Consider the following 25999-nt stretch of genomic DNA (forward strand, 5'->3'; position numbering starts at 1 on the left):
CTGATGGGGGCAGACCACGTGTGCCTACTTGCTGGAGCTATCAGACGATTGCAGGGGACAACACGTTATTTCACACAGAAGTTACCTAGTGGGGGTCGCAGACTCAATCCCATGCAAAGACAGCTTCTGTTAGCATGGCCTTGATCCACACAGCAGTTTTTAAAATATGAACTGGATGCATGATTTAAAAAATAGGAATTTTTAGATACAAATCTGGGCTTATGGCTTCTCTAGGAAATAAATGGGGTAAAATAAATGGGGTAAAAAAAAGGGGGGTAAGGGAGGGCTCAATTTTCCACATGGTGACCGCCGGCAGGAGCTGAGCAGAGGCAGAGAATGTGCTCGCCAGCTCAGCTCATTTCTCCTTCTCTCCCTTACCTCCTAGACTGCACTGTTCTGCTCATCTGGGTAACTGGCTCCTAAAGACATTAAGTGGTGTCCCCCTTGCTTCATAGCCATCTCACTGATGTAGAAAAAGCAGTTTAAACTTACTGCATACAGTCCATTCACTATATCTCCAGGAGTGACCAGGGCTTGGCAGCCCTGTGTCTCTGACTGCAGGGCAGAGGCCCCTCTGATGTCATTTACAAGTTAGCGTTTTCAGTCTTCACCCTGAGACCCGGGGCTGAAGAAGCAGGGAGCTCTATTGTAAGCTCATTTACCTCCTGAGGCTGGAAGCTATTTAAAGCTCCAGAGAGATCTGAAGAACTCTTGACACACTCTGGATCACTTGGGATGAAGATTTTTCTGTCTTGTTTTGCCTTGTTTTTGTATGACCACTAATTTACTGGGCCAATTTGACTTTCAGTCATCATCATGGTCAGATAAATGTTCTCATGGGTGAACTCTGTGGGGTCACCAGTGCAGTCTTTGCAGCCACACCAGCACAGGCGTGTGTGCTCACACAATCAGCTGGCAAAGGGACATGGGCAGATCCCAGCAGGATAACTGTTTTCAGGTAATGAGGGATCATGGCATTTCCTTTTTTTCCAGAAGTCAAGTACGTGACCAATAACTTGTTCTAGTCAAGAAGCCAGAATGGGCTGATAGGTTTTTGAAAAGAGAGGTAAACTTCTCTCAGAGACATAAAAGATAGATAAACACTAACTTCAGTGGACCGGAAGTTAAACTACACTTGGAGAATGATTCTGACCCCCATTAACTGAAGGACTTACTAAATGATGCTTTAAAAGCATTTATGGTCTTTACCCACCCCCTCACTCCAGACTGAGATTAGCCAGGGATATTAGAGGTTTACAAGTCAGGTCAAGAAGCCCTTTTTGTCATTACTGATAGCCTCAAACACTGAAGAGCGATCCATGATGAGCTCATCAGTAGGAAAATATCTAAACATATAAGGTTTTGATGGAGAACCTTATAATAATCATCATCTTCACACAAGCAAAAGAAGTCCAGATATCTGGAGCAGAAAATAGGATCTGAGCATTACAGATTATTCCACTCCCAGACGTGGACTTCCTTCCATCAACCAAAATGAGCCCTGGTTACACTTAATGACAGGTGATCATGGTTTTAGATCCAACTACACAGCCTTTTGCTCAAACACCACCTCCTCTGTGCAACACCCCTTGATCTCAAGGGCAGGGATAGAGTCTCTCTTCTCTCTTTTGAAGCACCTAGTTCCTTGTATCTATTGGGGGCACTTATCACATTGTATTAAAATGTTGCATCTTGCTCAAAGACTGAGAGCTCAGAGTCATTGTGTCCTTGAGATGTGGCAGGGTACCGTAGCATGTTTATAGGTCAAGTTTGTGAAAGGTAGGAAGGAAAGAAGTAAGGAGGTGGGGTGGGGGAGGGGGTGGCAGGCTAGCGGATGGAAGGAAACCCAGGCCAGAAGGGTCACTTAGCACTACTTACCTAAAGTATCTGAGCTCTCCTTCCTGGGTCTTGAAACATGCTACTTCCTGTGCCTTGAGTGTGTTTCCCCCTTTATGAGCCTAGTGAACTTGTCGTCTTTCAAGATAGTTCAACACTCATTTCCAGGAAGCCTTCCTGCCTCCTTCTCCCTCCTGTACCACCTCAGTTCTCTTCTCTTCACTTCCTACATGATACAGTTTACTTACCACCTTGGGCTCGGAAGTTTTTAATATTTTTTTAAACACATGTCTCTCCCTGCTAAATTTGTGAGCAGTTTTAGGCCAAGGCTTTTCTTTTGTTCCTTCAGTTGCCAGGAGTTCCTGGTATGGAGGCTTCATAAATATTTGTTGAATGAATAAATTAATGAGTAGAAATCCCTAACTTTGGTACATTAACCAAAAGGGTGTCTATATTCAATTTCAAAAGTTACTTAGGAACTCCATTGTGAGCATATGGGCTATCTACAAAGTTAATCACATTGAAGTTTTAACTCTGGGGCTGCTGTTCTATTTTCTAGGAAGTTTCTTGTTTCTGGGTCACTTTCAGTCAGCTACCAAGGGAGCATGGGGAACTCATTTCAATGTCAACCTCAAAAAATAGAATGAGAAAGGAAAACATATAAAAATCAGATAATGCCTTTAAAGTCAAATATAAATTACACTCTAGTATTCTTTCTTATTTAAAGTATACTATTCATGTTATTTTAAATGTTTCCATATTTCTTTTATCACATGAAATGACACAGACACAAATGAATTATGATAACTGGACATAAAATTTACCTAAGAGTTCAGACCTGGGTAGAAGAGGCTCTTTGAGGCGAACTCTATAAACAGGTGAGTGTGGGAGGATAAGTTGATGAAGGCTAGAAAAATAAACAAGGGCGAGGTCAGAAAGACAGCCAGCATTTACGGTCACATAATTAAGTCTGGACTTTGCTCTAGAGGAAATGAAGAGCTTCTGCAAACTCTGTGAGAGGAATGATGTGGTCAGATCAGCATCTCTCTGTGTTAGTGCAGTACATCCACGGGAGATCCTTGTGACACACATGTGGCTCCTGAGGCCAAATCAGAGCATGGCAGTGGGGATGGAGAGGAGACACTGACAGACATTCATGAAGAAGGAATATTATGTGATGACTAATCCCATGTAAGGTGTGAGGAAATATCTTCCTTTGGATGTTTTTGATAATACCACTTAGATAACCAAATACTTCTATTTCTTTTTAGCTTGATTCTGATGGTACCAGGTCAAAGTGTGGCTGTGATTACTAGCCATTCCCTCTATAAACTTAGAAGAGAGACTCTAAAGGGAAAAAAAATGATAATGGTATGATCCTAAGGTGGTCTCTTCCCCTGACTTATAAGAAGCAAAGCACTTCCAATAAATCCAATGAAACTGAATCCTAATCAGCAATATATTTATCACGAATCAGAGATTTTATTTTGCTCCATTGACTGATTAAACTTTCAGTGAGCTTTTGAATGAGAGACCGGTGCTAAAACTCTTGATGATATCAGGCATATGGCCATTTAATCAACAATACAAGAGAACACAGAAAAAGTGTTTAAGAAAAATGATCAAAGGATAAAGCTACAACATTCAATGTTAACAGAAGTTTTAATATACACTTGACTAAAGATGCATACAATGACTACGGAATCTCCATCCATAACAGACAGCCAACAAGATATGAATGAATTTATTAACTTCACACAAAACTTCAGGTTGTGCACTCAAAAAACTGGAAACCATGTAAAAATGAAAATTAACAATGGAAGCAACAATGGTTATCAAATATGATGAGATGACTTTAAAGAAAGGGTTCAAGTACTGTTTGGAAACTTCTTTAGACACTAGTCTTTGAAAAGTTTGTGCATTTCCCATCTTTGCATAGTGGAAAAAAAAAAAGAAAAGAAAAACAAAGACAAAAAACACACACATACCACTTGGTAAAACTCCACAGCTCTCTGTGATTCATGTTTCAGATCATGCACCTATGTGTACTGCTCATTTATCTAGTAGGAGTAGCTCTAATTCGGTGGGCTCATGCAGCATCCCAGGGTGAGCAATGAAGTCAGCGCACGTCTCCTCATCCAGGTGTCGTTAATAAATGCAGCAAAAGGCTATAGCAGGTGAAATGGGAACCTGTCATCACTTAACACTAACTCTTGTCGGGTAACATTAAACGGTTGATACGCTTGCTTTGAGCTCAAATGAATAAAAGAGGTGTATCCACACCACAAAAATCAGCAAAGGAATGGCACAGGCAAGAGAAAACACAGCAGAGTTTGAAACTACATAACCTAATACCACCAAAAATGACTATAATCCATTGTTCACAACTGGTGTGGTTGCATTATCTTTCACATTCATACACACATAGCTTAAAGCTTGTGCATTTTACATATACACACAATAATTTAACATTGGAGCATAGGTTTGGTTACCTATGAAATTGCCAGTGTAACAAAAAGTTACATGGACATTTGTCATATGTACATAATATTTGGGGACCACTGTGGTCTGATTTAAAACATAACATCGCACATTTACAATGTTGTCTGTGAAATGCTCAAAAATTAACAATAGAGATTTAACTTGTTTGTACTGCCATGGTTTTGTATCTATTAAGTCACCGAGGTGCCTCTGGAACAGCAGTGAAATGTATATGGCGGACTCAGCCGCAGCTACGTGCCCACGAGTGAACAGGACCTGGCAACAGAGAGGCAAAGATGATGTAGGGGCAGGAAGAGGTGTGGAGTAATCTGAGTTTCCGCCAAGCTTCCTCTAAGAGCCATTGCCGCTAGGTAGATGTGTTTTATGTAACACATAAAACCTGTGTTTTATGAAGCCAAGTGAGGCTGATAAACCTTGTAGATAGCCCTCTTATTACAATATAAACATACAGCTAGTTCTAGAAAAAAACTGCACACCTGCGTAGCACCTAGGACTCAGCAACAACAGGATTAAGATGTTACAGGTTCTATTGCAGCATAAAGAAATTAAGGTTTCTGCTCTATGACTGCGATACTTCCACAATTATAAATTAGGAGAAAAAACCTCACTGTTTAAACAGTACATTTTTAGGACATAATCCTTTGCAAAGTCAAAGCAAAAGTGATGAGACTGATGTTAATGACTCTCACTGAAAAAGAACTTAATGCGCAATCTGGCAGCTAATTGGGTTGCCATGAAGAAGTGAGTGGTACGATTGGACGTCCTGCTTCTAAAGACAGGACGTTAGAGAACGTGGGCTTGGGGGCTTTCAGTAAAACTCGTCTCTGGATGGATGCTCACTGAAGGGATCATGTTCAAGTTTTTTTCATTCAAAACAAACCCGGGACCAGATTTCTTTATTAACGCAGATATGCTTGACCCTTGAATGGAAGCTATCTTGACCATAAATGCAGGAAGTCAGTGAAAGGGAAGTAAATTCAGAGAGACCTGGGAACCCAGATTACACCTGCAAATCTGCCTGGAGGGGAAAGAAGGAGGTGAATTTGTACACGGTAGAATCCCATTGTAATCCAATGCAACATTCCACAGACCAGCCACACACTTTGGTTTGTTGGAAACACAACACACAGTATTACAGCCTATTTGAACAATGCTCACAAGAAGGTAATGACTGTTTTGTCCCCATTACCAGCTTTTACTGTGGGGATCTACCATATATATATTGAGGCAGGAAGTGGAAGGCATGAATGAAATATTGACAATAATAGATATGAATAAAACAGAAAGCTTATCCTTTTCCCCAAGTTTTCAACATTTAAAAATTATTTTTTGATTTAAGGCTTTAAGTTTATCCTCCTTTCACATTCAAGGCAGGGGAAGAAAACTGTCAAAACCAAAAACTAAAATCATGAGCTTGGCACTTTTGTGATAATTTGAGAGGGTGTCTACTTTCTTACATTATATACATACGTTTATAATGACATCAGAAAAAATTTAGAGACTTGTGGGTACATATATTTGCATTTACATTTTTTTTTTGTTTTTCATATGGGTATTTTGTTCTTTGTGTCCCCCACCCTTTCATTTATTTTTGGTTTCCAGCGTTTCATTTCATTCAAGCATTTCATTTTTTCACTGCATCAGTTTTGTGCCCAAACTCCCAGCATCTGTGGCTACATCTGTCTTTTCTTTAAGCAAACCCAAGGATCACTATACAAAATGTTAACAAGAGAGGACAGAGACAGAGACAGAAAGAAATAGAGGAAAGAAACCAAAAAGATGGGGAGCAAACACTAAACTAAAAATTTACAGAGAACCTTTACAAGAGAAATATTTCAGTACGGACAAGTGAAAATGATGTGTCAAAATCTCTTATTTCCATATTTACATTTATAAAAGAACTATACAATAGCATCATTGTTCAAATTCCAGCTCCCATTTCCAGAGGATGCTTGGTCCAGGAGAAAAGACAACGGGAAAGTGAATCAACAAGAGCAGAGGCGCGTGGAGTTCCTCGTGGCCTGGTCTAGACTAGGGGGCGGGGGGCCAGGCAGCTTCCGTGGGTTCATCTGTCATCTTCACCGTAGGGATTCAGCGGCAGGTTTGGCTGTGGATTGGCTTGCTAGCTGCTTGTTGTATATGTGCCATGCAGATTTTACCCTTTCGAAAATTAGATCTTCATGCCACTGGAGTGTGTCATTGGTAGGAAAAGAAAAAAAAAATCATGCCAAATCATTCTGAAGATATTAAGTGCCAACAGGCTGAGGAAAGAAAAAAAATCATTTGCTATCTTTTAATGGTTCTTTTATTGCACTTAATTGTGTGTGTGTTGTTCCTTCTTCCTTTAGTTAGAAAAAAAAAAGATTCTGAAATAGTTCTTTTTATAAGTGTCTCCCCCCCCCCCTTTTATTGACAGGTGGTGGGAAAGGTTCTTTGAAATTATTTCCAGAAAGGACAGTTTTCTTTCACCCCATCCCTGTCACCCCAACTTCAGTTCTGTAGTTATTACCACCCAATGTTTTTGTTGACAGACTTAAGAGTTCCGGCAACGATGCAGCAAGGATGTCATACCCAGAATCCAGCAGTGCAAGACGCTGTTCCTCCGGTGCCGCTGATTCAGATGGGGCCTTGCTGAGTAGGGTCGAACCTCCTCTTCTTGACATTTCTTCCAGAGTGCGTCAAAGGGAAGATGCATGCAGAAGAGGGGAAAAATCCACAATATTAATCAGATCATGACGAGAGAAGGGTAATGATAATGACAACCACGCTGGTTCCAGAGCAAAGTAATCAACTCGCCCCAAGGCAGATTTTCCAAAATAACTCGAAATAAAACGTAGAAGAGCTCAACCTTTTGGATGGCTTTACAACCTCCCCGCCAGTGTATAGCCATTTGTGAAGCTCAAGAGAAGCTTCACGTTGTTCACTGTAAATCACAGAAAGCCTCAGCAGCCCAATTTGTCTATCTCAGAAGCAAATGACAAGGCTAATTTTCACCAGATGTAAATTATTACAGTGAGGCTTTTCCAATTAGGGGGCTCTTAGGAGAACTAAGAAAAATTCTGAAGGTCTTGTAGCTGCTTCCTTCCAGAACTCAAGAGCTCTGTATCAGTGGATCAGCCTTTGCCAAAGTGGCAGAAAAAAACAAAACAAAACAAAAACAAAACAAACAAAAAAAAAACCTTTGCTTTATTCAGTATCTTGCTGCCTTGGGGGTGTGAGCTCTTACCTAACTCTGGAACAAGCGTTTTTCTTACCTAGAAAGTTGAAAACCAGAGTGCACAGTCAGACAGCACACTCAAAGGAGAATGGACACAGGCTCGGGGTTAGTTAAGCAAATGCAGCAGCTTAGCTCAGTTGAAATAAGCAAGTTAAAATGCTTTGCTCACAGTGTCCAGTCTCCTAAAAAGAAGTTCCTTTGTTTAAAAAGAGAAAAGAAAGAACCAGCAAGACACTACAAGGCAACAACAAAAGTTGGTTGCAACCTCCCCATGGTCTGGCTTCATGTGGGGCATCAAGCAAGGGGGCTCATGCATTCAGTCTGTGCGCTGGGCGGGTGCAACGCTGCTGCCACCGCGGCATCATGCAAGACCGGAGACCGAGGACTCCCTGCTGAGATCCCTCATTCCCCTGCCCACTCACTCAAGGCTGGGGGCTATCCTGGCAGCCCTAAGTACCAAAACGATTACAGTAGATTCCTCCTCCCCCATCGGTAATTCAAAATAAAAACAACACCAAAGCTCAAAAGATGTATTAAGACATCCTGCCAAGTCCTTATTTTTTTTCCAAGATGACCACTTTGATGCTTCTCTTTTGAAATAGCAGATATAAAAATCTTTAAAGAAAATCTCCCTTTTCTTTTTTAAAATTTTCATGATGACGTCTTCATTAATGGCTAAAGCGTGTGGATCAGTGGATCACTGGCCCAACAGGTAATGCAAATACTATTTGCAACAGCCCTACTTTTCCTCTTTTCACCATTCTCCACTCCCCCCACCCCGCCGCCCCTGGACAGTCTATTTGAGTCAGTATTCTTAAAAGCCTGCATTGCTGATGCTGCCCAGGAAAGAGAGGTGAGAACAAAAGGGAAGTCTCCTGTAATGTATGTCACTGAGTTACTGTGCTTCACAGCACAGGTCCTGCGCCTCTGCCCACACTCACCGCCCTGGAAGGAACCGCACTCCTGCGAGTCAGGTGGGAAAAAAACTGGGACTACCTGACCTTGTGAAATAGCCCCAAAGAACCAGGAGCCCCATCTATTTAGATACATATTGCTGGAACTCACAAGAAACATTAAACTAATAAACTATCTCCCCAATTAAAATGGATGTGAATTTAAAAAAAAAAAAAGCAAAAATGGATGTGGAAGTCTGCAAGTGCTGTGCATATAAACGACTATACTGCCCACATCTAAATTCCTTTATTCACATTCAGGGAATGTCAGATAAATCACTACGTTCAAGGTCATCACGGCAATTGGGCTCATTTTTAAATGGAGAGCTAGAATCCCATTGCAGCCTGGCACACAGGCCACCTCTAGTGTCCAAAAGCTAGTGCTCCTTTTAAAAGTCAGTTTTGAAGCTTAGATGGCATTTTTATGGAAACAGTGTTCTACAGTGTGACTGGGCTCCCAGCTCAGACCAGGAGGCCAACCCCGCCTCCTGTCCATGGGAAAATGGACTCAATACCAATAAGGAGTTCCAGGACCGTATTCCCTCCACTCATGTCCCAACAGGGGGAAGGTGGAGCCCCATGAGGAGGAACAGAGAGGGACACTCCTGCAGCAGGCTGACTTGGAGGGCTCCTCATGGACACACCGTAAAACCACTGTGGGCCACTGTATGCTGAGGACTGCCTGCCCTGAATTTTCTACATGCAAGTCTCTTTGTTCTACTTTATGTGAAAGCGCAGCTATCACGGGTGGGGGTTTGCTATTTCCCTCCCACAACTGCTTCCCCTGATTACCTCTGCTCACTAGAGTCTGAAGGCAACTTTCTCATCATAACCTGCAAGGTATTTCTATTATAAAATATTAGTGTAATCCATAAGCCCTGCTTATGGTCAATACCCAGTTTTCATCAATTTTTACTCCTTCTGAAAAACCTGCCCTTCTGTCTACAATGTATATTATATTATGTATACATCTGTACAAAATTAAAACAAAGCTCTTCAGGGAACAGTAACCATCTTGGAGCTGTAAAGCCTTCAGATCTGTATGTCCACCACTATCACCCTCTTATCTTTCCATGATGAGTCATGGCCTGCCCACCAATAACCTCTTGCCCAACCCCCTCTCCTTGGCTACCTTCGACTGAGTTCATTTCCCCAGGGGGTTGAGTCAGGGAGCTGAACTGAGTCTTCCTGGCCAACCCGGCATCACCACCACCTGCTGGGTTTGAGTGAGAAAAAGCCTAACCCAGGAGAGCCAGGAGTGCAGGTACTAGGGGAATTCGGCCCCTTATTTTGTACAGGGATGTGGTCATGGAATTCAGATACACAGCAGCCTGGTTCTCCTCCTCATGGAAAGCTAGCTAAAATTGATTCCATTTTCTAATTCTATAAAAATCAAAAGCAAAAAGAGAAAAAAGAAAAATGTTTGCTTTTTTTTTTTGAGAAAATGTAACTGGCAATTATTAAGTTCCTTTCAGATTTCATCCAATGTGACAGTCAAACAATTCAGTTAACTTTCCTTGTGATCATCCAGAGAGGGCCCTCCAAATTTCATCTAGTGTGAGTACCTGAGCAATCTTCTCTTTAGCACATCCAATGAAAAGGAACACAGGCCCAAGAGGATCTCCCAGAGTCAAGGTCAGGCTCAGTAAGAACTCGTAACCCAAGTGAGTTCTCATAGAGAGACACCACATATTTAATTGCACACTTATTAAATGAGCACGTTTGATGCCAGGAGCAGCTCTGCCGGGCCAAGATGGCCACACCTGCTACCAAACCCCATGGAGAGAGACCAGGTAGTGGGATAATGGGACATGGCAACAGGGTCCACAGACTGAGACATTATCAGAGAACTCAGTATTCATCCTGAAATCCTGTGATATGAATTGTCAACAAACTATGTCACCGTTACCTTCTAGTTCTCTCTCTACCATCACCTAAGATCTCTCTTTTCTACTATCATTACCTACGGTGTTGACAGACTTCATGTGCGAGTAAATGACCATATTGCTCGCATCAACGTGCCTGTCTTCAAGCTTAGGGAATTCAGGTAAACAGCCATGTCCAAGTTAATAACAGCAATTTTGTTCATTTTTAAATGGAGATACGAAATTCTCTTTTAATATATTTGTCACTTTTCCTAAGCTTTAGAGAAGAGCTGCTAAAATGATCCTTCATCTACTTGATCTTTTCCAACGCCCAGGAAAAGCAACAACTCTAATAACCTAATGGATGAGCATTATTATTCAACACCGAATAGGGGCCATGAGTCTCCAAGGGTCAGTCAGGACAGAGGTTTGCAATCCTCTGCACCGCAGTTCATAGCTTTATTTAGCGTGCAGGGAAGGAGAGAAAAGTGCATGGGGTGAGTGTAAACAGATGCAGTTATGGGGAAAATATGCACAAATTGGAGTGCCAAGGGTCTGTGTTCAGTTTTCGCCGGATCTCTCAGAGAAAAATTCTAAGACCCTAACGTTTGAGAATTCATAGACTACATTACCCCTTAGCGTGCTCATAGTTGTGGAGTATGAGATTACCTGAAGTTCCGAAGGTGTGCCTACCACACTACCCAATATGTCAGAATGTGTTAAAGAGAATAACCTACCAAATAAAGCATTTTTTTTTCTTTTTAGGAGTTGCTTATGGAAGTCTTGTTTGCATTAAACAAAGGTTTCAGACTCCTGTTCTGCTAAAAAGAAGCCACCTAAATTCATATTATTTTATCACAACAGTTGTGATAAAGCTTCATGATCACTTTACACACACAAAAGAGCACACTTTCACACCTGCATGCACACTCACATATGCTTACATCTTTATCACCTATTTCTGGGTAAATATGGTTTAAAAAAAGAACCATAAAGAATGGTAGACGGTGTCAGGAGTCAGAGCACAGCTGTATTTCTCATTCATACTTGAACCTGTCACGTTTGATGTGGTACTTCTTCCACGTCTGCATTACTCAGACTGTTACATGGAAAGAAATGTGACATCAGGAAAATGCAGTACTTTCCCTGAGCAGTTAGTATACTCTCTTTAACCTAAAAGTTTATGCACCTTCAGAGTCTTCAGACTACTTTGCTAATTCCTCTTCTAGCAATAAAAACCTAATTTCAAGAGGGATTTCCAATAAAGGGATATAGAGCAGTCATTTTTACAAACTATTTTCAGATTCTGACTCTAAAGACCTCTTCTATTTCTACACTGAACTCAATGAAATAACTCAAAGTTTCAGTTCAACTGGCAAATAATTACACTTCCAAATCATCTCTAGACTAATAATCTCCAAAACTGTCCAAATGGCCGGAAAACCTAAGGTTTATCATTCAGCACCCAAGGCCTTTTATTGCAAGATAGAAGTAGTTATTTAAAGTTGAATACAAGCCACATAGCTACTACTAAAATCTAAAGGAAAGGTCTAAAATCTAAAAATCTAAAGTACAGATCCTCACAGAGCAACCAACACCAGGAAGAGTGGCAGTTTCTCCAAATTTAAGCTGCTAAAGTGATCTGTCCAAGAATTATTATCTTAAACAAACTTATGGTTACCAGTGGGGAAAGTGGGGGCAGATAAATTAGGAGTTTGGGATTTGTAGATACACACTACTATATATAAAACAGATAAACAGCAAGGTCCTAGTGTATAGTACAGGAAACTATATTCAACACCTTGCAATAACCTATAATGAAAAAGAGTATGAAAAGGAATATATATATATCTGTATATATAACTGAATCACTATGCTGTACACCAGAAATTAACACAACATTGTAAACTGACTATACTTCAATTAAAAAAAAAAACTCATAGTCTAACTTTGGGGAAAAAAAAAAGAATTATTCTGTCTTCATTTTTTTCTTTGTTTTAAGGCAGAAAATATTTACTTCACACTATCATGTTCTCCTTTAAGGGAATTATTAGGGTCATGGGACAGGGGATGGGGTATCAACACAGCCCAGCTGCACACGTGTCTGCATGGCATTCCCACAAAGGTTGTTTCTCACCTCACTAAGTGTCCATCTCTCCCCTACCTTTTTTTTCTGTTCTTCGGATGATTAGACATCTCTCTCAGATATAAATAAAGCATACGGGCCTAATCCACTTATATACACAGTGATAAAGGCTTTTTCATTTTTCCCCAAAGAAACATGCAATTCAAGCTGTGAGCTAGGCCAGGCCACTGTTTTGAGGTCCTGCTACAGAACAGTGCTCTCATCTCCAAATGCATCTGTCATTGCATGTGGCTGGATGGCAAAGATGCTCACAGTACACTCCGAGGCCTTTGAAACTGAGGTTTCCTAATACCAAGGAGGCATAAGCTTGGGCATGAGCCAAGTTTACTTTTCTTGAAGCATACTTATGAAAAATTTCCAAGGCGCATTATGGAATGATAACAGATCATGGGACTACTGTAATGTACGATGACTTTTTCACCATAATGAGACACTAAGAAAAGTTTTTGCTGGAATTAGGTCAAGCCCAAACCAATGTATATTCTTTTGTTAGGTACTATACATAAGTGACTTATCATCTGGGCAGTATCTTGTTAGTACCATGATGAGAAATTTAATTGTGAGTTGCCCATTTCGTGTGTCTCTGTGGTTTTGAAAGACTCTGATGCCAAAATTACTGTTTCACCAGACAAGTTCAAGTTTATAAATATCCCTGTGGAAAAGAAGTACCATCCGATAACACCTTTCCAAGCTGAAGTCATTCAAAACTCGTAGGCTTACTCATTACATCTTAATGTCATAACAAAATTAGCAGAAAATGTTGAATTGATTTTATCACATTTTAAAATTTAATTTTATTAAATCATCTTTTGGTTTGTTTTTCTTCCATATTCAGCTTCTAGTAATTATAGTTTAGCTAGCTTAAATAGATTGAATTCAGAATTCCAAATACAAAATAAAATACATAATTAAGGCGATTATCCAGATAATTCAGGCCAAAAGCTGCCTCTATTAAAAAACTAGGTGGAGGCAAAGTGGGTTTTCGGTCTGGGTAACGGTCTTACTCCCCACTTAAACCTGTTCCATGAAATCTAACTGGAATTGAACTTATTGGGAGTATTTGGCACAGGAGGTCTTATCTACAACTCACAATAACCAAGTGATCACAGCATGAAAAGGCATAAAAAGCAATTATCCAATGAATCCAAGATATGAAAAAATCCAAAGTGGATAAATTTGGTTCAAAAATTTGGACCACAGGTAAGGCTTGTTTGTGATTATCTGGCATGTTTATTGAAACAACAGACTTTGGTGATCAATGTACAATCCAAACTGAAAGGTCCCTATGAAAACACACGGGGCTTGCCACTCATGTCACTATTGACAGTTCATTAGAAAATATTAAGTGTCACAAAGCCACAGATTTCGAATTCTAATGAGAAATTCTAATTCAGTGGGTTAGGGAATTAATGAAAATATTTTTTTAAATTCATTTTTATTTTTAAAAAAAGTTTTTCAAATCACAAAGCTGTCTATTTCATGTGAAAAAACACGGAGCAAATGATTACTTAGGTTGTGAAAACTTCAAAATGTCAATGGAATATAAACCAGTTTTAAACAGACACAAGGAATCTATATCCACTTATTCCCAATGACCTAGTTTCCTTGATTATCTGCATATAAATAAATGCTCGCTTCTAAAAGCTGGAATGTCTTTTGTCAAAGAACTTCTACTTTGTTCTCCTTAAAGTGGTACATGGGAATGCCTTCTACAGGTCATATTTTCCCACTTGCCTGAAGCTGATATTTGAGTTTCCATGTGTCTTCTTTTCAGACCCATTTCCGAATCAAAATATTCATTTTTAGCAGTTGTACTGTTAACACTCGAACTCTGGTAGCAGGAACTCAAAACTTGGTTATGTAAGCAGAAAAGAGAAGAGCGAGAGCCACCAAGAAGAAGACATGCGGCGGTGCTTACTTAAATCCCCATCCTGTGCCCCCAAGGACAATAGCTGCTACCAGGATGGCACCAGCGATGGAGCCTATTATGAGATTGGTGGCACTAGGACCTGCGACAAAGGATCATGGGAAGAAAGTCACATGAGCCAACCACTTTCGTTACCACAAGGGACAGGCAGGTAAGCGCTTTCAGGAAGGACATCCCCTGAGTAAAAAGATTGCTAGACACTTAAACCACCTTCATGTGGACAGCTACCACTTGGATTTGTACGTCTGTAAATCTCAAGTTTCTGCACCGCTGACAAAAGTTCCCTTCCATTCACCATGCGTAGAATTTGAAGCAAATTACTTTCTTTCTTCTCCTCCCCTTCCCCTGTATCACGCATCAAACACGTAAAAGAGCAAATAAAAAACACAAATGCATAAGAATTTGACTGGCCAGTGAGGGCAAGAAAAGAAGGAAAAATATTCCACTTAAGTGCTCTTGAAGCAGCACTAAAGTTGTCTGAAGGCTAAATTTTTTTTATCCCCCATTGGAGACAGTTCAAATTTTGAAGTCAGAAGTTTACTAATAAAGATCTAACTCTGAAGCTCTCAAAGATGTCTCTTCCCTGCACAGACTTCTACAGTGTTTACACAGCAACGTGGGGTTCCAAAGACAAGGTATAAAGGACGTAAAAAATTCATTTGGGTTAATTTTGGGGAAATGGGAAAAAGATTCCTTAGGTTTGACTGACTCTACCTTTCAAGTTTCTAGCTATTACTTAAGAGAAGTTTGAGGCTTGGAGATAGGAAAAAACAAACAAACAAATAAACAAACAAAAAAGAGTAAGGACAGCGAGAAAGAAAATGCAAAGTGGAGTTTCTAGCAATTGTCTGAGTAAGAGTTGATACGCATAGTAAATCCTCTCCACCCACATGGGAAACACCTTAGCTCAGTATTTTTAACTTCCTTTTTTTGGGGGGGGGGGTGGGGGGGTAGGTAATTAGGTTTATTTATTTTTTTAGTGGAGGTACTGGGGATTGAACCAAGGACCCTCCTGCATGCTAGGCATGAACTCTACCACTGAGCTATACCCTCCTCCCCAAATATTTTGAAATGTAAGTAACATTAACTTTAGTACAAGAATTATTCTAAGTATCACATCCTTCAGGATACTAATACACAGGGACAGTGCCCCTATCAGCAAAACACTTTCAGTCCTAACTATCGATCCTTGTTCCAGAAGTAACACAGCCAATTTTGACAGTTCCCCTAAAATCCTGAGTTTGTGGAAACATTCATTTCTGTGTAAAAATATTCTCTTTTCTGCTCACATCAGTGCCCTCAACTGTGTACATAAATGGATGCCACTTCTAGCAGCACTAAGATTGTGTGCATTGCACATTTTTACTCAGACCACCCAGAGCTGTGGGTGTGACTGGGGCGGTGGAGGATCAGTCAGTGGGAATCTCGGGGCTGTGGTCTTCACAGGCTCCTGGGCTGTGACAGGCGAACCACTGAGCTTCTACGGAACACAAACCTCAGTGGCCTTTAGAGACATACCGATAATAATAAATAGCAATAATGAGAGAAAGAAAAGCAGGTTACCTGCTGTACACCGAGCACTTAACCATGTGCTGAGTGCAGTTCTAAACCCTTAATAAATATTATCTCATCTGATCCTCACAAAAGCCATGAGATAGGAACTCTTATTATCCCTGTTTACTAGATGAAGAAACAGAAGTTTCTAGAAGTTAATAAGTGATGGAGGCAATATATGAACACAGATTTGCCTGATTCTAAAGCTTGTGCTATAAACCGAGGGTCAGCAAACTATAGCCCACAGGCTGAACTTGACCCTGGTGCCTTTTGGGGGGGGGGCAAAGAAATTTTATTGGAACACAGCCATGCTTACTTGTTTACATGCAGAGGCACGAGGCTATGACAGACACCCTGTGGCCTGCAAGGCCAAAACAGTTTACCAACTTTCCAGAAGATTGCTAAATCCTGCTCTAAAAGAACATTATTCTATTGAGATGTATTTCCTCCCTACATTTTAATAAGGCATTGAATTTGGAAACAAACATTCAAAAAATTTGTATTCCTGTGCACATTCTGTGTGCTTTACAAATGATCTGCACTTTACTAGCTCAGAGAGCAGAGGTTGGGATTAGAATCAACACATAACCCATGAGACATGATTCCTGATTTACAATTATCAACTAAAGGCAAGAATCCAAAACCAAAACAACAACAACAGCAATAACAAAAAATCCTGTGGAATCCTCAGTGACTAAGTGAACATTAATGCTCTCCACTGAACTAAGAAGTGTTAAAACCAGCTATATTGTACTATGTGGATTTTATTTTTAAAAAGCTGTATTTATGTTTTGAGCAATTATGGCAAAATTTAGAATTTGAAGGGAAAAAAAATCAGTAAACTAATAGACAAAAAGAGTGCATAAACCAAGCTAAATAAATAAATCTATTTTTAGAAAACATATATATATACTTAGACAGACTTACCTGTCACAACCAGAATTAGCCACAAGCCAACAACAGTGGAAGGAATGAATGAAACAAATGCTGGTAACAAAGACTATGCTTTACAACAAAGGCCTTGGATTTTGCCCACCTCTAAGATTCCAAGGGAAATTTATTAACATTCATCCCTTCAGTTAGTACCTTGCTTATGGTCAATAAATAATATAAAAAAGGAAATGGGATGATTTTTAGAAAAAAAAATCTTTCTTCAAGGAGGAATTTCACATAACTATATATATAGAATTTCTCCTGGGAAAGGAATGTGGCTTCTGAATATAGTCCAGTCAAAAGATCCAAGGTGAAATTTTACAAGACAAAGTTCTTGTTTTCTCTAAATGTTTTGCCTCTGTTATATACTTCATTTTCTAATAAGTAAGAAGAAATAAAATATCTTTTCCAGTATTTCTAGCTTCCCCTGGGTTGACTAACTTCATGGTCCTTCATCCTATAGATAGGATGTGAGTTAGAAGATCCCAGTCTAGTCAGAGCCCTTCAGTGCAGGAGAGAGAAGGGTTAGGTGATCTTCAACATGAGGTGTGACCTAGGGACCTGCTCCCCTCTCAATGCCATCTCGGTGCCAGGGTCTCCCAGGTCCGGTCTGTAAGAAGAGCATCTGCGTGCTGTATCTAATGGGATTCAGGAGGAACACGTGTGATGTTAACATGCTGTGGTTTGGAGAAGTTGCATAGACGCTTTCTGGTGACTCCTTAAGATACTAGTAATACATTGCTGGGCCTCTGTGAAGTATTACCACCACTACACTGAACAGAGAAGACAGCGTGTGTAGAAGTATTTATGTTACTTATAAACGCTCTCTCTGTAATTAGAGGGGAAAAAATCAGGATAATCTTCTAGTCTACAGATTAGCAATCTCATGAAAGCAATATGCCTTGGAGAACTGACAGCTGTTCTGAGGATGTGGATCAAGGACAGAACCACCTAAATAAGAATGCCAGGCGAGCTGTATTTCTATGTGAGCTCAAAGAGCAAGTGGCACACAATATATAGATTTATACACTGGCTATTTTTAACACAAACCCACTAGATAATCTGCAACTGTTCACTTAAGGTTCTACAGGTTTGCACTAAAATATCTTTTAATTCTTAATGCCCCTTTTCCCCAAATATTTATGTAAACTTCTGATCTGAATAATAAACCTATTTTATAAGAAAAAAAATAAAGGCAGTATCCTAAACTTCTTTTTTAAAAAAATTAAGCTGAAGCCTCCTATATTACTCTAAATAAATGGAGAAAATATTAGTTAAGTATTATTTGAATTCTTTAAAAGAAGCTACCACTGTTGATAACTCCTAGTTGTATATGTGACTCTATTTGACTGGTGAGGATTAAATTCATTATAAGAAACCTAACAAAACATTCACATAAAAACATTTTTGTCAATAAATAGGTTTTTTTAAAAAAGTCTGTATCTTAAAATTACTTTTACAAGTGGAGGAGCAATGGAAGCTTTCGGACCGTTGCCTTCATTGTGAAGACCTCAGAAGCACCCCAGGATTAGTTTATGCCCCACATTGTTCCAGACAGGAGAAGGTTCTCCACTGCACAAGAAAACCACATGACACAAACACATCCAAATCACACCACAAGGGGGCACCAGCACAGGGAACGCAGCAACGAGACAACACATGGGGAGTCAGCTCACACACCGGGAACCAAACAGAAACATTCTGAAACTGAGAAAGATGCTTACTCTATTCCCCACCCTGTGCCTCCAAAAATCACCCCCAGGGCCAGAATGGTGCCTGCCACAGCACCTATTAGCCTGCTTGTGGCCATGTTCACTGTGCGGAGGGAAAACGGAGATTTGGTAACAAAGGAAATTAATTACACACTGATTTCACTAACATAAAACAGAATCTGTCCAGGAAATGCTTTGAAAGTCAGTTGAATATTGAGATCGTTGCTTTAAGATCTGAAATCAAGATCTACATACACATTACAAATATTTGAGGATGATTTAGAATTTATCTTCAAATTCCACAAACGCTACTTAAAAACATAATCTTTTATAAAGACTTTAAACACGTAAATAATCCAATTTGAGTTATAGGTCCCACAAGGAGTAAGTTAAAATTAAAATGTAATTTAAATTGCATAACAGCAAAACTGTATTTTGGCTATGAAAGTCATAAACCATTAGTATACTTTCTATAACTTCTCAAACTGTGAACTATGCATGCCTAAGAAGCTAGATTTTTTTTTAAATTCAGGATTTGTCATTTGAATTTTGTGAAAATTCCTTACAAATTTAAAACAGAGTATCTTTCAAATGAAATGCATTTTTTACCTGGAATGTTATTTTACCTGGAAAAGTAATATTTCAAATAATCTGCAATGTTTGGGTTTCTACCACAGTATTGGGACACTTAGTTTCTTGTCTATAGTGTCCAGGGTATAAACTATACACTAAGAGAAAGTTAGGGTCTCCAGGAAACTGTATTAATTGCTTCAGACCACCCAGTAGTGGATGGGAGTAGAGACTCTCAATCCCTGCACAACACGGCTTCTGTGAATAGTTTTTGTAGATTGCAGTGTGGGCCTACAATGAGCACAGGTCTCCAGCGTTCTCTGCACAGGCAAGAGGAAGTTTAGTGTTAAAGTAGGAAGGCAGGTTACTTAAGGTTGAGTGTGTCTCTGTGTCTGTGCGTGCAAACCTGTGGACATATATGCAATTCATCTCACATTTCTATGTGAATCAAAAGTACTGGCTTCAATCACTTTACCAGTGAAGACAGAAATTGGCTTCAACAAGGCTACATTCACACAGATTGTGTGCTATGAGACACAGGAAAACAAAACAAGAACGACGACTCAAAGTCACAATTTTTTTAAGGCTTAATGTTGGGCTTGTTGATCTAAGTATTGCCCCCAAAGAAGAGAGAGAACCACAAATTTCTAATCCTGGTGAACAACTGTACAATTACTTCATTTTATCACAGAGCGAATAATATGAGTGAGTCTAGTTTTATCGTTAACTAAGCACACCCTGAGTTGTTCTTAAATAAGAAAAAAAGATGGGGAACACCACAGAAAACAGAACGTCTATGGAGAGCATTGAGGGGAAAGAAAAGAAGACCAACACATAAGGAGGTGGTAATATTTTTCAAATATGACAAATAATATTTTCCAAATAGGACAAATATTATACTTCGAAACAACATAAATAATAGCTCAGATATCCAAGCTGTTCAAGTCAACACTGAGATGAAAGGTGTTTCAGATAGTGCCTCATTTTTCTTGAGACCTTAGAAAGTCACTGCTTTTAGAATACTAAATTAACTAGGAGATATCATGTTATAATTGTTTTTTTGCTTAAGTTTTAGGCATTTGTCCTCAGAGCCAAAATACACGAGAGTCCTATACCCTCTTTAACATTTACATAAGCTGTATGTACTAAATTACAGGAAACACACACTCTCCTATAAAACATAATGCTAAATGAGATTTGCTAATTTTATAACAACTATGAATGATTAATAAAAATAGCTATTTAAAAAGGCTTTTTGTATTTGCTATGGATATATTTCTCACTGCAGAATCAAGAAAATTAGGCAATCAATCATATAGGTGTCAGAAACCATACTTCAATTTAAAAAAAAAAGGAACCACCAGAGGAACAAGATTTCTATGGATGCTTCAAATATGTGTTCAAGATAAACATTTACAGCCTGTAATCTCCCCTGAGCCAGAACAATTACCTCCAGTTAACTGACACCAAAGCAAGATGAAAGGAAGCAGGAAGAGAGCTTCTTTGAAGGTGTCCTCTACCCTCTTTGCTCTCCCTTCCTCCCACTAATTTTTTGTTTTGTTTTCTTTGGTGGGGGGAGGTAATGAGGTTTATTTAGTTGTGTATTTATTTAATGGCGGTTCTGGGATTAGAACCCAGGACCTCATGCATGCTACCCCTAAGCTATACCCTCCCCCTCCTCCCACTGCTTTTAAGGCTGGTATACTGAAAATATATGTAAAAGCTATTTGGTTCTTTACCACGACACTTAGCAGGGTTATCTCTTCCAGGAGGTAGCGATTTCAACCTGTTTTCAAACTGACCTGAGCTCACTGAGCGGATCACAGGTGGGCAGATTTTTACAGGAGACACATTTGAAAACCAAGGTCTCCGCTGCTCTTCACTGCTACAAAGAATCTGCCTTCACATAGAAAAAAAACTTGGGCCTTTGGGGCCTATGATCTAGTTTTACTTCTGTACTAATTTACTTATTATGTAACTGCATTTGTTCATTCATTTACTCATTCATTCATTCATTAACTACTAAATGCCTTTTTTTTGTTGTTTCAGGGACTGTGCTGATGATACTCCTTATTTTTCTTTTGCTGATGATGGATCTTAGCTTTCTTTTCATCCTATCAAACCTGAAAGTCTTGCAGATTCTAGCTAAGAACACTGTCTTCTTAGTAGGAACTTAACTTTACTCCCTAACTCTTTAACATACTTACCTTTCCTGACAGCTTGTTTGAGGAAATTGTTCATTACTTAGCAGTACGTTTTCATATTTCTATTGTTTGTTGGTTTATTATTATTAGTAGAAGTAGTAGCAGTCTTGGTTCCTGCTATCTAGGGTCATACGTGCTAAAAGATAGAATTTTTGAGATGTATATAATATCAAGAAATGAACTATGAATTTTCTCCTTTTCTTAAGAATTCCTGCTTTGTATGTAGAATTCTTGCACAGAGAAGTCATGTTTCAGATACTTTAAAATCGTGTTTTTGAAACTGAGAGGTTGGCTTTTTTCTTTTCTTACTTTTAGAGAGTTTCTGAAACAAAAAGGTGCAAAATTTCATCTGTATGATTCCAATGAACCAAAAGGGGGTATAATCCTGCACCCTTTAATACTTCAAAGGCAGGAGCCATCAAAGCCATCATTTGTACTCTATAGACCAAAGTTCTTTCTGCAGAGAATTTTTTTTTTGCTAAAATTTAAGATTAGAAATAAATACTAAATATACTCTTTATGCTTTAGAGTATAATATTAGCATGACAAACAGATATTTTATCTGGCCCTGTATTTCAATATTTAGACATACAATCAGATCTGCTTACTCTTTTTGATAAAATTTTAAAAATTAAGTTCATTTCTGGATACACTGGGATAAATGTCTCAAAGGATGAAAGCCAAATTATTTCATACAAGAATATTATTTCAGTCAGCTATGCTGTCAGTGAAAAAGTCATGGAGTTTTTCTGAACTCATATAAAATAAACTCACAGTTATCAAAAAAATTTTAAACTTAGCAAATCTTTAAGTTATTGACAAGGCCATTGGTAATGAGAAACATACCAAGGTGAATTACACGTGAACACAATTGTATATGATAATCATAACATCTCGTAATCATCTGAACTACAAAATCAAAGATTCGTGCACTTCAAAGGAAGTGTACAAAAAGAAATATGCAAAAGGTAAATGTAAACACTAAATAACACTCCTCAAGGTAGTAAGACTTAGAAATAATTGTTTTCAAGATGCTAAATGTTAATAATATAATACTTCCTTTGACAAGTAATGGATCAGCTAGTAAGCGTTATCATTACTTGGTTATTGTTTCACCCTTCCTACTTATTACTGTGCTACAGATACAGCGGAATAACTTAACACCCAGCTCTAACTCAGGCAGTGTGCAATAACGTGAAAAAACATGGGGCTTAAGATCCCGTGATCTATGTTTTACTGTTGACTCGATGCCTAACTAGCCATTAACCCTGATAATGAAGTTAGGTTCCTTATTTGTAAAACAGTGGTTCTGAACTGAATTGCCACTAAGACCTCTCTAGCTCTGATTTGGTGACTCTGGTCATGATGAAAGGGTCTGACTAAAGCTTTTGCCCTTACATGTATCAATGTTGATATGTTCCAGTTTCTCTCCTCCCTCCATAATGATGCTGTAAACCATCCAATGAGGAAAGTTCCATTGTATTCCACAATAAGCACCATGCAAAGATGCCTACACATCACAAAAATTACTGTTACTTGACATGGCTCTCCCTACAGCAGGTGGAAATTCTAGGTCTTTTAAACTGAGTTCAAACATATCCTACCCTTGTAGAACAAAACAAAGTAATTTGTTTCAGGGAGTTCAGTGGAAACAAGTCTGGAGAAGAAGGATCAGAAGAGTCTTTGTACGTAAAATAAATGACAATGGAGAAAACACGAAGGAAGTAATTTGTGATACAAAATCTTTTTTAAAAGATCCTTGCTTTGCCCATGTGGTTTTTGCTTTGAGAACCAATTTCTGGTCTTTTAATAATTTTGATTCGAGAATAGGAGCAAATAACCTAGCATGCTTTGAACAGTGGGTCGACAGTGGACAACTTCAGCGAGTGCAGAGTGCCTTCAATGGCAATACTTTCACGTGTGTCTTACATCCCTACCCAGATGGAGAGGTTGAATCTTTATTCTTCCAGAAACTTATAGTTCAAAGGAAAGAAATACCCAAAACACCCTGGTTCATTTCTGACTTCCTCAAATCAATGCAAACAGAGTCACAGAATTCCCCTTTATTTCTTTTTACTAATTTGATCTTGATCCAAGGGGATGCTGTTGGGTACAACTTATCTGTTATGGCCATGTTCATGTTTAACATTTTCATTTTGCTTCTTAAATTTTTTTCTTCTTAACAAGGAAGTACATTGAAATGAAATAAAACTAAGTATTTTCTGATGCCTGCTCACTGTATCTACACAGAAAAACCTTCACCTACAGTATGACAGGTCAGATCCTTGTGGGTGTTGCTCATTATATATGGCAAGCATTTAGGGAGGGTCCAAACACTGCGCTCAGTAAGGCACGTGCCAACCAGACCAATTCAAACATAAGAGGGAATGTACAGCAAGAAGTTATAGAGGAAAGCTTTGGCACCTCACACGGGTGCTGAACCTACAGTCAAGGAGGTACTGCTTGTTCCAATATTTTGAGTTCATTATCTGTTACTCTTCAGCAAGGCACTACAACAAATGGATACTGATAAACTGAAAATCAGCACCAACATGCGCCATTTCATTTCCTTTACGTATTCCCAAAGGGAAGGGATGTGATGTTTATTGAGTGCCTACTATGTGCAAGGATGTGCTGACTTTTAAATAGTAGAGAATCAATAAATATTTGCTATCTAGACTGAAAAACAGAAGTAAAGTACATAGTGTCTCTCTTACCATCTTCCTTTAACCAGAATATCAAAATTAAAATTATAAAATCTACAGCAAAATGTTTAAATGTTTATTTCTGTCATTTCCCATTTTCCTGGTTTATTAACAGAGTTTTCATTAGAGGCTGGGAAGATATAAATAACCATTATAGATAGCTATTATTTAGTTGTTCTTAAATTGCTTGGCTTTTTTGGAAATCTGATAATTTACAATAATAACTATTCGTCATTTATATCACTTAATGGCTTTTTTCAAATGAATCAAGATTATTAGAGATTAAGGAGGATTTTAACAATTTTAGAACTGATGGGTAGGTTTACTCAAATGACTCTACCGTCTTCATTAAGAATAAAAAAAGAAAATATGCAACAGGAAAGAAACATACCAGAATGCTAATATTGATTACCTCTGAGTTATGAGATTGACTGAGTTTAGTCTTCTTTTTGACCTTTTCTGCACTTTCAAAATTTTCTACAAGAAACACGTATTATTTGAATGATCAAAGAAGTTACCTTTAGACAATAATGAAGAAAAGCACCACATTAAATGGGGAGAAAGCAAAACAAAAGGCAGCTGTGAGTATTCTCTTCTCCAGAACATAGCTGTTTGCTTTATGCCTCCAAGTAAGTTTCTAGGCATGCGTGAGTGAAGGAATGGTGACTAGATAGAATCAGACAATTAACAACCCCCTGCCCTACCTAATGCAAAAGGACATAGTCTAAGCCAATTGATTTCTGCTCCTCTGTTCAGTCATCTTTGCATATCACTCGAGGAAACAGCATCCAGATCTTTAAGGGAATCACAGACATGCTATGGAGAGAAAATTTGGAAAGAATGAATCTCTCCTTTTCTTGTCAGAACCTAAATCTTTTCTAAGTCTAAGTTCTGAAGGTAGATCTGAGAATTCTTTGTACTAGTTTTAAAGTAACGAAAGACTAAATGTAGAGGTGGCATTGGTTCCTTTTTAGAGATAGAAGGAGAACAGAAATAGACTGTGAGGGTGTGCTTGCAATTCTTATAGAATTTTAATATCATGGGCATATTAAGCAAATGCATGAAAAGTGTTTTAACACACACACCCACTCCTACTGAACATGACACATGCACGCGGATCAGCCTAAATCTCTTCAGGAACTGAGGTCTATGGCATTTCATATGCTTTCAAAGTCATAGTTTCCCATATGGACAATACTGCAGTTTGGAGAGTTTAAAGGAGCTTTCATCCAAAACTAAAGCAGATCAAAATGACACTATTTCTGTATGTATTTTTCCTACCTGCAGGAAAAAAGCATGATAGCTATTTATAAAATACTGTTAGCAGTACCATGAAAAAGAAGAACCTAATGTACAATGTCATTGGTGCACAGCATTCATTCCGGTAATATTTTGATTTCTCAGGCACAATGCTGTAGATGCTGTAATAAGCCTACTATAACTGATGTCTTTTCTAGATCTTTGAAAGTTATATAAGGGTTTGGGAATGGGGAGAATAATGAGAAAGTGACTACCATATTCATGATGACACAGACTACATTACAACACGATGTAACAGAAGAAACTGGGCATTTGAGTCCTGTTCCCAGCTCTACCTCTGGTTTCCTGGGTAACCACAGTATGTCACCTGACCTCAGGGACGGAGAGTTCCCATTTACAAAATGACAGTGGTTCTAAATGACCACTGAGACTCTTTCTTATTCTAAAATTCTGATTTCTCTCCTTTTAATAGGTGATTAAAACAAAGGTCCAGACAGTTCATGCTTTCTTTAAAGAATTAAAGTTCTGTGAAGAATTTCAATTTCTTCCTAGTCAAAAGTATACTTAAACAGGACATGGAAGACTGCAACTTCCCTCCAGAAGGATTCAAGTATT

The 25999-nt window shown here is 38.8% G+C and overlaps 1 protein-coding gene across 1 annotated transcript in view; it reads right to left on the reverse strand.

Moving 5' to 3' along the window:
- Nucleotides 1-3479: 3479 nt before the first annotated feature.
- Nucleotides 3480-25999, reverse strand: part of ADAM23 (ADAM metallopeptidase domain 23) — a 157203-nt gene continuing 134683 nt past the window's right edge. The window contains 3 exon segments of the mRNA XM_014557126.2: nt 3480-6524; nt 6910-7003; nt 14438-14528. Coding sequence (XP_014412612.2) covers nt 6955-7003; nt 14438-14528 — 140 coding nt within the window. The 3' untranslated portion in view covers nt 3480-6524; nt 6910-6954.

This window comes from Camelus ferus, chromosome 5, assembly GCF_009834535.1.
Source record: "Camelus ferus isolate YT-003-E chromosome 5, BCGSAC_Cfer_1.0, whole genome shotgun sequence".
Lineage (NCBI taxonomy): Eukaryota > Metazoa > Chordata > Mammalia > Artiodactyla > Camelidae > Camelus > Camelus ferus.